The 12,960-nt window shown below is 35.6% G+C and overlaps 1 protein-coding gene across 2 annotated transcripts; it reads left to right on the forward strand.

Annotated features, from left to right (window-relative positions):
* Nucleotides 1-2,983: 2,983 nt before the first annotated feature.
* On the forward strand, nt 2,984-10,961 carry LOC116770587 (uncharacterized). 2 transcript variants are annotated; one of them, XM_032662122.2, is made up of 2 exons: nt 2,984-3,278; nt 7,809-10,961. In XM_032662122.2, the coding sequence occupies exon 2, from the start codon at nt 7,810-7,812 to the stop codon at nt 8,302-8,304; it is 495 nt and encodes a 164-aa protein (XP_032518013.1). In that variant the 5' UTR covers nt 2,984-3,278; nt 7,809; the 3' UTR covers nt 8,305-10,961. The 2 variants fall into 2 exon arrangements, with proteins under 2 accessions (XP_032518013.1, XP_032518012.1); XM_032662121.2 differs by lacking the exon at nt 2,984-3,278 and adding an exon at nt 7,179-7,417.
* Nucleotides 10,962-12,960: the final 1,999 nt, after the last annotated feature.

The raw sequence follows: 12,960 nt of genomic DNA on the forward strand, positions 1-12,960 counted from the left end.
GTTTTTCGGTAGTTTTCGGCTATCGCCGGCCTTCCTCAGGCATCTTTGTTCGTCGGATCATAAATCGTAATCGCCAGTCGCCACTGTTCCGTTTCTTTTCAACACAAAACTAAACAAACTATTCCGTAATAAACACGGTGATTGCGGCTGTAATAAATTACTGAGTTATTACTAAGTTATTAGTTATTACTTACTTATTGTTAAACTCGAACGGCCTGATTTACATGGACGTTTGGAATTAAAACATTTATAGCCCAATATAAACTCGATAATTAAATGCGTTGTTAGGAATAAAATAACGCTTGTATCCCTCAGATGTTAATTGTTTAATGATTGTTAATACTCGTTGCAACAATTGCCATGTTAAATAGTTAGATTCATGTTTAAACCGCTATATAATTATAAAATTACAATTATTTAGCATATATATATATTTTTATTACAATTATTAAAAGCGAAACTTTTGTTTTCAATGACGTTTATACGAGGAAAGCCAGCGACTTAAGAATAAGAATTACGCTATATGGAATTATGTTGCAAACAATTGTGACTGATAGATAATAGTACTAAATAAACAACGATGGCTGCGGTCTAACAGCTGTGACTTAACTAAACCAATAGTCCTAGAATAAATTAATTTTAAACTATTACACCCCGCGCTGGTATTGTTGAAAAACATGTATGATCAACTACGTATTGTTTGTCTCGGAAATTTCCAAACAAGACATAACAGATACGTCATAAGTGTTAAAATTTTATTATATCTTTCTTTATATTCGTACGGCGATGCTGCATTCCTAAGATCGCCATTTTAAATGAACACACTATAATATAATCCTATGCTAATATTTTAATTAAATAGAAATATTTTAGTTCGCGGAACCTTATTCTACCCACACGCTTGTATTAACATACGAGTGAAAGTTAACTTTAAATTATGTATTTATAACTAAATTTTAATAATTAAAAAAATATAAACGGCATGTTACACATTATTGCCTATAATCAAACACAATTCTTATCATAATCGTCACCTCCGATAACACAGTCCTATGAAAACATTGAAGTAACGTTTTGCCACAAAATTTTATCGGTCGTTGTCGTTTAGTTGTCCTTTAATATTTTTATATATTACGAAATAGACTCGTAGCGTTATTATTGTTTATTTTTGACTTTCTAACAATTAATAATAATTTACATGTATAATATATTTATTATTGCGTATCATTAATCTCAGATTGCTTTAACCGATGTTCCGATATGTTATGGTAGTAAGTTGAATCTTGACTCCTAACTCATTAGCCACATTACCTATACTCTGTAGGTATTAAAAACATTATATTAACGAAGGCAATGAGATCTTTGTACCGCAGTCTGTTAATATGGGTCGACTGACGTGAAATCCGACTTGGATACAGAAACGAGGAGGTTGGGAATTACAATAACCGTTGTATAGTCAAATATATTATAAATATATGAAGTAAAATTAATTTAATACAAATATTCGAAAGGATGAGATTATATAATGTAAATATATGTGAACAGTAAGTTGAAACGTCGTTCTGTCGTCGGTGGCACGCGCGGAAGTAGGTACACTGCGGCCTTGCACAGCCGCGCGTCGAAGGTGAAAGTCTTGGCAAGCAATTATTGAGCCTCGCTCGACTCCGACATCCTCTTGTATTCGGGTTAAACTGTAATTCGCAGTGTATTAACCAACTAATAGATATATATACTTAATGGCCATCAGTTAATACGTACCGAGAACCGATAATCTATTGTGTTTAAACTGGTTTCGTGTCTTTTGTCTTTAATTTGACGCCACTATACCTGGCCTTTCCTAGAAACAGCACCCGTGATTGTCGACGCAAGATGCCATCGGCCAGGTATCGTAATACAAGTATATTTTAATAATAGTTGTGATATAAAGTGTATAAGCCGCGAGCACCTTCACGCCTGATCGAACTCGCCTATCCCAGGGTAAAACAGCTGCCTCTCGCTGTTTGGCTCTCATTCAAATTATATTCTATTGTAGTTTAAGATTCAAGTATAAATTACTGATTGTCGTCACACACAAATATTACCTGTAAATGCTGTATTCTTAAGAATCTAACACCGATTGCTATAACGTATGTGTATGAAAATTTTAATGTCACTGAATTATTTTAAATCTAAGCTTATTGAATAAGAAGCCTCATTTCCACAACTAAGTGAAATGTGAGAAACAAAGGAATGCGTTGGCGCCAAGACATACCATTCTCAGTAACAAAGCTACTAAATCTTGAATTCTATTTTATCTCGTCGCCGCTTCAACAAAGTAATTTAAGAAATCACTAATTCTATACGAAAAATTCAACTATTAACGTCTCAGCTAAGTCACATATTTTCTTATAAGTCACAACTCGACATCATAACCATGTTATATTTCATCGTGTCACTTAGTTGTTATACATATTTATATTTTTTAAGCGGAGTACCGTTAAAGATATATTTTTAACAAAATGATTTTTTTTCTGCCGAATAGTTTTGTGAAACTAAAAAGTTATGTATCCCGATACAATAATTGAACAGTTCGATTTAGCCTTGACTATATTCATTGAGCAATCACGTTTGTGATATACTGAACACTGTACAGTGTACACCACCGCCAAATAGTTTACAGTTGGTACGCCGTTCAGTTGATTTTATGTTAATTAGTTACTTGACGACATAACCGTCGATCGGTTAAGAAATTTATACTAAACATGTTATAAATAAAAGGCCATTATAGCAGATACAAATAAGTTACTAATATTGTATTAATATAAAAAGATAAGTTTATAAAATTTAAATTTAATCTACCGTTTGATATTTCCAAAGGTCGCATCCCTATAAATAAAGATGATTAAAGGATGGCTTACAGTAAATATGATGAGGTATGTACCATAGTGTACAAGGTTCGGGGTGTTCCTGCGCCCTCTAGGGCTCGCCTCTGAAACATGAGGAGTCACTAGTCAGTACCGCCGACAGGCCGACCGCGGACGGCCGACGCCGGGGCCCTACTCCCGACCCCTACTGCAGTCGTCAGTTTAGCGCGCGAACTCGAAACGTGAAGACGTCGCTCCACCAGCTATGTAGAGCCGCTATTTGGACAAGTGTGAAGTTGATTGTCTCGTGTGATACAACCCGTTCGACTCGGAATTATGTTTGAATTAAACGCATTTATAAATAAATGAGTGCTTTTACTACTTGAGACTAGTGTTATCGTGTTTTATTGGAGTTTTCTTTGTGATTTATATAAGGTAACTGCTGTTTTAATTGTAATTTGAAATTATTTTATTGTGAAGCCTGCGTACGTGTACTATCATTATAATTTTAATTGGTAACTTTTATACGATTTCATTTTTTTATTTATATTTTTTTATTATAACAAAGTGATAGCTTAAATTCAATATTTTTCGTGGTAGTATCGTATAATTTACTTATTTATTTTATATACGTATTAAATATATATAAAAATTTAGTTCTTTAACGTTAACTCGTATGAGCCGCCTACTCTTGACCTAAGCCCTTTTAATATAACTTCTAATAACCAACGCGAATGGATTCAGTTTTGAACGATCTCATAAAACACTTTATGGTCCAGTATCTGGCTCTAAACAAGTTTCTTTTAACTTTTTAACAAAGATGTTACTAGCATCAAATGTAAGGATTATTATTTTTGTACCGCGTTTGTCAATTTCTACCTGAGTAATTGTCAGACAGCTCTCTCTCTCACACTCGTTATAAAAGCATGCGGTTCCCATTAAAGTAGGGATTTTAAATGTGCGGACGGTTATTTTGGAACGATTTGAAATATAGAAAAAAAAATGACTTCATTGAAATACTATTAGCAACGGTTTAGTTTCTTTAAATGTGGTATGATTTAAAATGTTTAATATCCTTCGTATAGTGATGTCACTAATTTAAATTTGCGGAACTAATATGAATGAGGCCCACAGCGATCTACTTATATAATCATCATTAGACATTAATCAAAGCCTTGGATACAAGTTTGTGAAATGAGTACGTGATTTTTATTAAGGAAATCAGTTTCCACGAACGAGTTTTCCTTTAAAACGCGTCACGGTTACACTCGATTCGTAGATAAAGAGAATATTTGTTCTGAAAACTTTGACTATATTTATTCAAACCAAAAATTCACAAGTATTATATTATATATTAATATGTAAATAATCGATTCATTATTACGCATATTGCTTTGTTTTTTTTTTTATTAATAACTATCTATAATAAATTTAGATTACGCTATAATGACCACGCCTGTCGCCAATCACCGCCATATTCAATTAGTTAACTTTATTATCTGTTACTAGTTCTTCCATCTTCATATACTAGCTTTAGAAGATAATTATTCAAATATAACAACAATAGTATTGAAACAATAGTAATAAAAAATATTATTTCACTGTGTATATTACATAATACGTGTAACGAATACATTGAAATATGTTAATAATAGTCTTCTATAATTATAGATATATTAAAATGGATATATTTTTTTTCGCAATAAATTAAGTAATATACGCAGTCAATAACTCTAGAGAGGCTGCGATGCTATTACAAGTGATTTATTCCACGGACCTTGTCCATTGTCTACTTCGTTGTACTAACTTTATACGTACTCGTATACAGCCAGCAAGCTATATGCGACATTATATGTAAATTTTTGTTAACAACACTTAATAATTTGCTTGTAAGCGATACAGTCATTTCGTACGGTTACAATTTAACGGTTATATTGTCCTGTAACAAAGTTCAGTAATATAATTAAAACAAATATATAAATTTTAAATGAATTTTATGTTCGGTAAAGATTAAGCAATATGTTCTTCTAGACAGAGTTAACAAAAGTTGCCTCGTTAGATAATAATATTGTGAAATATATGACCATAGTGTAATGTTGAAGGCATTCAAACTTCCAAGTTACGGCATAATTTAAATTAAGGTTTAAATTATGAAAAACAATATTGGCCTAAGATTATGTATCGTCGAGATTACATAACTAACTCTATCGATACCGATTGATAAGCTCTTAATAGCCTTGTGCGTGCGTTCCTTTATACGTATTAAAACCAAAAACTACACACACGATAAACTTATCTAATGAATACGAATTAATAATTCTAATGTATTCATTGGCTTTGAAAACGATTCGCGATTAAAAAAAATATATAAAATAAAACGGATTCGAAATTTGAATTTTGAAATGAAAGTTTTTAAAACGTAGGTTTTATCAGTTGGTACTGCCCACTCTCGCCCTTTACGGTTAACAGAACTTTACCAACAATTTCTTATTTATGTCTAATTCGAATGAAAACCATGACCTTTTAAATATATGTCTTATTGTTAGAAGATTTCCCTTAGTTTATTCTACATTATTTAGACGTTATTCGCCGTGAGCGCTGTTGCTGTTATGTGATCGAAACGTCAGCTTTTAAAATTAGAATACATTAGTAATATTTCTATTACCATAGAAGAGTTGTTCCTTAATTTTTTCTTTAGTGAAAATCCATACTTATGGTATTTGAATGTGCATATTTAGTACAATAGTATAATAAAACATTTTATTGTTCTTGTTATAACAAAATGTATGTTTTTATTATGAGGCCCCGTCTATTACTGTTCTCTGTACCGTTTCACGCCTACATTCCGCGATCAATCACATGTGAGACCTCTTTCAAGAATGTGCCACTAACTACAAGGCCTCCAGGATTAAAAAGACTGCTTCTATAATACGCCCTTACAATGGAATAATCTAAATGACTACAAATAATTATCTCGTTTAGTGAAATAATATATTTTTTAAAGTATTTGAATTCTATATAATGAACAGTTTTTTTTTAAATAACATTCGTATTTAATTTGTTAATAAATAAAGAAGCTGTCCATGAATCAGTCAGCGTCATAAGTATACGCCATTTCCATTCGACAAAATTCGGACGTTAAGGGTCGCTCGGTCGTTGTACCGAAAACCAGAACAATCTGAGCGAATAACGCGCCACAATTCAATATTATTTTATAATACTAACAATTGCGTACAGTCTGCCTTATGTATAACTGTACACTCGATATCACGAATGAGGAGAACAATGGCGGGTCTATTGAAAATATTGTCGCTATACTGAAAAAAACTACATTAAAAGTACATCTCAAATAATGCGTTGAACGAAGGAAGCGTTAATAAAATATGTTAATAATGAACGTTCGTTCGGATGTCACCGCGTGTGGGACAGAAAAGAAAGTGCAGGTAGTTGTAGCCTCGAGCGAGTGGAAACAAGATTTATTAGATCGTAACCGGGGTCGCGACGGAGCGGCGGTCGCGGCGGCGAGCTGACTCTGCGTACAACCACTCCACTACGCAGACTGATCTGCACTGTACATACCGGATAGAACAATACTCACTAAATAATAGGACCCAATACTAAGTCATTTGACTTGTCAAATTTGAATTTGGAATTACGTATTTAATACTTTTTCAATTTTTGTTAGCTGCCATCAGTCAATTTGAATTTAGATGTTTTTTATTCATTACATTTTGTATCTTTTGTTCCTTCAGACAATTCGATTTATAGCAATAGTTTCGTAACACAAAATACGTGCTTGATATATAATAGCTTCCGATCGTAATGAAGGTTACGCTAAAATGTGACCTTAGTTAAATTATTTTATTTTTCCCGTTCTCATCCTCTTCAATGTCGCCATTATAAGAAATATTTTACAATTTAATAACAGTGCTTTTTAATCATTATGCAACTTATTAGAGTTTAGTCATAATTCCGTTCCATGTAAGGATGTGTAACCGTTAAAATTATTAGCACAGTTTAATCAAAATGTGTGATTTATACGTCAAAGTGTATATTTTCCTCTAGTTTTGCGTTTGTACAAACTCGTAGTTTATCATCTCAACTCTAAGGCAGACCGTATTGTTTGGTAATTCTTTTTGTTATTTCGGTAGTTCTATTCGGGTTTTGCCCTTTTCAACCGATTAGTCGTCGGTGGGTTTGTCGTAAACAAATACAGCGAGTCATGAGAGTCAATATCGTCTAAATGACGGTTCATATCGTACGTCACCCGCTAGTTCTCATGTACGTAGCGGCACGGGTGACGCAATGGGCTTTTTCAATGTCTTATCTACACCGTGTGGTAGTGTCATTCTCGCCGCGACCGTCGCGCTGCGCGGACGCACCGAAGTATCTCTCGCGCTATTGTTACACTTGTCAGTTGCCTTACAGACGCTCACCGCGGACGTGGGGCCGACCGTCAGCGCTCTTTCGGTGCCAGTGTATTGACTTGTGATACTTATCGTGAACCTATTATCGGATAATTATTTGTCAGTGATGTATATGTCCGGATTTTTCATTCTCTCTCCGTCTGTGAGGTACGTTATTACGAAAATAATCATTATAGGTCAACATATTTAAAGAGTGTTAACTCCGTTTCACGATCGCTCTCATGTTTATTACGTTTGGGGACGGAATTTATTAAGTGTGAATCTTATTGGCCCGTTTAGGCATCGAGGCATTGTTCTTTGACCTAGTGCTCACCGACTCAGTTTATAAAATGGTTGGTGATCAGCGATTCCTTATAATGAACGTTTATGGTCGCGACAACTTTTACATTTTCGACGCCTCGGTTTCAAGTTCGGTTAATGACATTTATAGTTATAGATAAGAATGTGTCTACGCGAATCGTAGTCAATCTAGGCGTATCAACAGCTGTGTGATCGTACCAAATTTATTTAATATAACGTAATGCATCCATTGTTACAGAATGACGCCTCAAGAGGAGCGTGAGAGCGCTCGCGGGGCGGAGATTGCGGACGCCTTCGAAGACGACATGTTCGGACCGCCGCGGACTGAACCCGCTGCCAGGCCCAAACTGTCCATGATATCGGCCAGGCTTCGAGCCAACGAGGAACGAAAACGGGTCATCGAGATCTGTTCTCAGAAGCTGGAGAACATCGAGGACCCGGCCAGAGATCTCAGGCGGTCGGTCTGCATCAACAATACGTACTGCAGACTGAGCGAGGAGGCGAGAAGGGAGAAGGAGGCGAGGAGGCGACGGGCGAGGGAGGAGTGCGACGACTCCTGGATAGGGAAGAAGGCGCGTCGGGCGGTGGAAGACGAGTGTCTGGCGCTGCTGGACGCCATCCCGGAACTAGGGGATGCGAACCTTGGCTGCGCTCAGCTCGCGAGGCAGATGCAGGAGGGCTCCAGGCAGGACGGCCTGCTACCGGCCGGTCTGCTCACGGTGCTAGACTCATGACCTCGTCGGCCGCTGCACTCCTCGCTGTGATGTCAGCCCGAGTGAAACCCGCGGCGCTCAGTCACCGGACGCGTCCTGAACCAGCTCGCCCGGAGCGCCCGCCCCCCGGACACGACCGCCTCACACCACGGACGACGTTCGGCCCGATACGTTGTTTAAGTACTTACTTTGTTAGCGTGTTTTTATTATTTAGTGAAAGTTGCTCAGGCGGCGCTGCGGTCCAGCGACTGGCCGGGGAGCGCCTCCGTCACCGACGGAGCCGTGTGTCGTCCGATGAGTCCCTGGTGATGATGATGATGATGACCATGATGACGTCACCGACGGTCACGATGAGATAGGTAGCGGGGACGTCGGAGTAGTGTTAAGACATAATCGTAATTGCATTATTGTACTATAAATAATTAATTAAATGAATTCGTGATTAAGGTATAGTGCAAAATAACTGGGAACGGTCTCGTGGATGAGAGGATAGTTTAACGGGACACGTAATAGTTGTGCGTCACGCCTCGGACGCGTCGTCGTAGTTAGCGTTCTCCACCTGAAGAGACAACAAGTAGGTTCATTGCGAGTTTCGCTACCGATAAAATTTGAAAGTAAAAGCCGAGCGCCTCACCCCGCGAACGACTGTTACAGCTCGCACAACAGCAGACACTCTGCGCTATAGTGTATGTATAGAGCGTATGTCGCACACCGTGTTACAGATTGTAACGAAACAAAAACCTCATAAGTGATGACGTGTGTCCGATCAGACGAGCGTGTGCATGTGACCTTACTCGTGTAAATGGCGAGCCGCAAGGCCAACGTTGGCCCAACGTCGCCAGTCGGGCCAGCGAGCGTTTTAATAAGTCCGATACATACAGCGCCTGTTATTAAACTATTTTTATAATTTGTATATATTGTTTCTTATGTTACCTTATCTCACAATTTACGCTTTGTTACCAATATGATATATGATTGGTTGATTATTCTATCATTACGTACTTATGTTGTGTACGACTGCACGTTCTACGTGTACAAGTGTGTTGTCGCTGATAATTTATTTTAGTTGAATGATTCTGTTCGAACGTAACGGTATGGTTATTTCGGTTGTGCAATCAGATTCGGTTTTATCGTGGGATGGAGGTAGCCGAGTTATTTTACTGAAATCTTAATTGGCGCAAAATATATCGGGAGTAGCCCGTTTCGCCCCTTCTGAATAGTAAATAGGTACCTTGAGGAGCGAGGGAGAGACGGGGGAGTGTAGGAGAGGGGGAGGGGGAGGTAGGGAGAGCGGAGGAGTAGCGAGGAGTAGGGCGAACCGTTCCCAGCACCTCCTGTGATATTAGCCTAGCCTCTATGTCGTATTTGTATTTGTGCTAGTTTTTCATCCGACTTTTTTGGATCTAATGCTGTATAGTGAACGCTTAAGAAAAATTGATTCCTTTCCTATATATCGGCCATTTTATACGGATTAACCGGTTTTTGGAGTCGTATACCCGGCGGTAGTGCGTTTAGATGTTTTCGTCACTGTATTATAATGGATGTAGTCTAATTTGTTTTGTATGGAGTTTGTACGTGTATAAGGATGTATTATAAAAGTTAAGCGGCTTGTGAAACATGCACGGAGTGATTCCGATGTTCGATGATGAAGAATAAATAATAATGGGACCTATGGGAATAGAAATGTTGAGGAAGTTGGTCGGTAACATTTTTACAAGCGATGTTGCACCCCTTTTCAACCAACGGAAACAATTAAATGAAAGAGTGGGACGAATATAGTGCAATTGCCGAGACCTGACTGCCTTCCTGAATATATCCCCACAACAGCAGGCTTAGAATTGACTGCCTTCAGATTATTATACATAAAACGTGTTAACTTTTGAATCATTTCAATATCCTATACGGAACAGTCAAGTGCCATCTCGAGACGTTGCAATTTAATAAACGCCAACAAAGAAATATTGTATTCAAAAGATCGGTTAATATTAAGCCTGCTGGAATAATTTTCGTTCAGATGTATCTCTATTAATAAAACTTAACGCACATGTATAATTAGATTATAATTTCACGATTTACAAAAAAAAATTATGTCAAAATACATAAATGTTAAGATCGCCCCTTTATTCTGTCTCGGGCGCCAAGGAGTCCGAATATTAGTAGAGAATGCTGTTTATGAATAGTACAATTAAATATATCATTTTATGATTTCATAAATGTTTATAATTCATAGCACAATGATAAGGTCGAAATATTGTTGGAAATATTTTTTTTTGATAAAAAATAAAAAAATGTTCGTACTTAATCAATTTTTAGATTTCTTCCTCATTTTATTCCTTTTCAGATTTGGACGGATTCTTATTCTATATTTTATTATGTAAATAAAAACAAATTTATAACAATCGTATAATTTGATAATCTTTTCTCACAAATCACAAAAAGCTTCTATAATACAAAGCCGTTATTATTCTCTGGATCCTCCTACCAACTTCATTCCGGTAACTCGACTCTGATGACTAACACTCAAATCATTATAAACGATTTTAATACTAAAAATGTTAGTCACGCAGTTGGGAATAAAAATAATCGCAAATTGTACGGCCATTCCGACTCCGGGCTACGGGCTTTGTCTCAAATGAATAAAATGTTTGTTTTCTAATTAAAATACCAAAAGAATACAACGCTGTGTTTAATTTTTCATACCCGAATTAATGCTTCACTAGTTCACCTTGTTCTACTTCTTGGATTCTTATATTAAATAACAAATATAATTTATCAAACTGTAAACAAAAAAACAAAAATCTGGTGTGTACATTCCCTTACGGTTTTAATTAATCTATATGATGTATTTAATCTGTGATTCCCGCGTCATTATGACAGAACATCTAGCGTATTATCAGAGGTTAATGAGCCGACTTAAAGCGGAGTGAAGAAATTTAAATTCGTTAGCAGAAATAAATACATTGGCGAGCTGAGGATTATTTTTGTAACTTGTGTATACAACGGCTTTGTTTAAAAATAATTTCGAGATATAAGCTTTAGTTTTTAATACCGCCTTATGTATTATAGTGCTTTGTTAGTAGTCTCCGTAGAAGGGGCGATGGATTCCGTTTGAAACAATTAATGTAAGTGTTATTATATTATCGTGATTAGCTATTTTATAAATGTTTCCTGTCCTAGACTAAAGAAATGATTAAATGATTTTAAACATGTCTATGGTTGTTTTATTCCCGTTTTTATCATAATTAATAAAAAAACATGCACTTGAGCTTTTGAGTTTTTAAATGTCATACGATTATTAAAGGTCGCAGTGATAAATAAATGGAAAAAGAAGTGACCTTTATAAAATGAGAGGAAATATTTAGGTATTTAGAAACAGTTTAAATTCTTAGTGAACATTTGAACAAAAGTGTTCGGCTTATTACTATTTATGGAATTTTAGAAGATCCGGTAAAGAAATTTAAAAGAAAAGTCAGACATTTTGTTTTATTATAAGCACGATTCTTTTTTACACTTAATATGAATGTGCTCAACATGTCGCTAATACGATTTAGTGAAAGTGGTTACAGCTGTTTGATTCTCGACATATTTTAAAAGTACCGCCATCTTTTGGTGGAATTAGAAATTTTTAAACTAATAACTTGACAATATGAATTTTAAGAGCAACAATAAATATAATATATTTATATTAATATTTAATAGAACATGAATTAACTGAATTAACCGCTAACAAGAAGACCTAGCTATTAACCAAGTTGTATTACATAAACGACCAGTCTTTATAAGTATTTGCAACTAAGAATTCACGAACGCTGCGACTCACGTAATGCGTTATACAAACAAATGGGAAATGTAACATTTTTTGAGTATGAAATTATATAATGTTATAATATATTTTCAACATATTCAATACTAATTACCACTATTTTATATCAAGTCTGTTAAACTTGTTAATAATTTAAAAAAGTAAAATTGATCCACTATTTTAATTGTTACTACAATAAATGAGAAAGTTTTCTCGTCATTCCTCAACTGCTTTACCGTTTATGGTAAAGTTTGTAAACATCGTCAAGGGTGATGAGGACAAGCTGTTTTTGGTTTATAAAAACAATTTCCGACATATACCTTTTTCCTTACTTTCAAAGCCACGATACCCAGACTGACGGCACAGTCTAGACTTAAACAGGATAGTATTGCTGCAACTTGACGAGTGGGGCAAGGAAATGTACCAAATAGAATTAGAAATATTCAGCGTTAGATTGAAATGTAACCAAGTTTAATTTTTTTCATTATTAAATTCTCTCGTATTTTACGGGTCGATAAAATCCAATGCAACTATTATAATATCTACATCCACATTACTTTATTTTTTAATATACCTATTGAACCACAAAAGTATAAAAGATATTCCTAAAAGCACCCAAAATGATTCTAACAAAATCGCCTTTCAAATAAAACGAAGCTTAGCTTAATCATAAAGTTATAATGGCGCTGTCCATCATCAACACAGCCCACAGATAAATTAAAAATCATGTTAAACAACCTGCATGAACGGACAGATAAAAAATATATTAAATGTAGAATGACGTCATAGCTTGTGTCAAGGAGTGATCATCAATACGCTTACCATCAGTGGACTTAGTTAAACTAAATTCCAGTTTCCATTGATATATCTAACTT

This window comes from Danaus plexippus, chromosome 7 (assembly GCF_018135715.1).
Source record: "Danaus plexippus chromosome 7, MEX_DaPlex, whole genome shotgun sequence".
Lineage (NCBI taxonomy): Eukaryota > Metazoa > Arthropoda > Insecta > Lepidoptera > Nymphalidae > Danaus > Danaus plexippus.

Coding starts and splice junctions, on each gene's coding strand:
- LOC116770587 (XM_032662121.2), top strand. CDS start 7,377: ATGTATATGTCCGGATTTTTCATTCTCTCTCCGTCTGTGAG. Junction 7,418..7,808: donor ATTCTCTCTCCGTCTGTGAG/GTACGTTATTAC, acceptor CCATTGTTACAG/AATGACGCCTCAAGAGGAGC.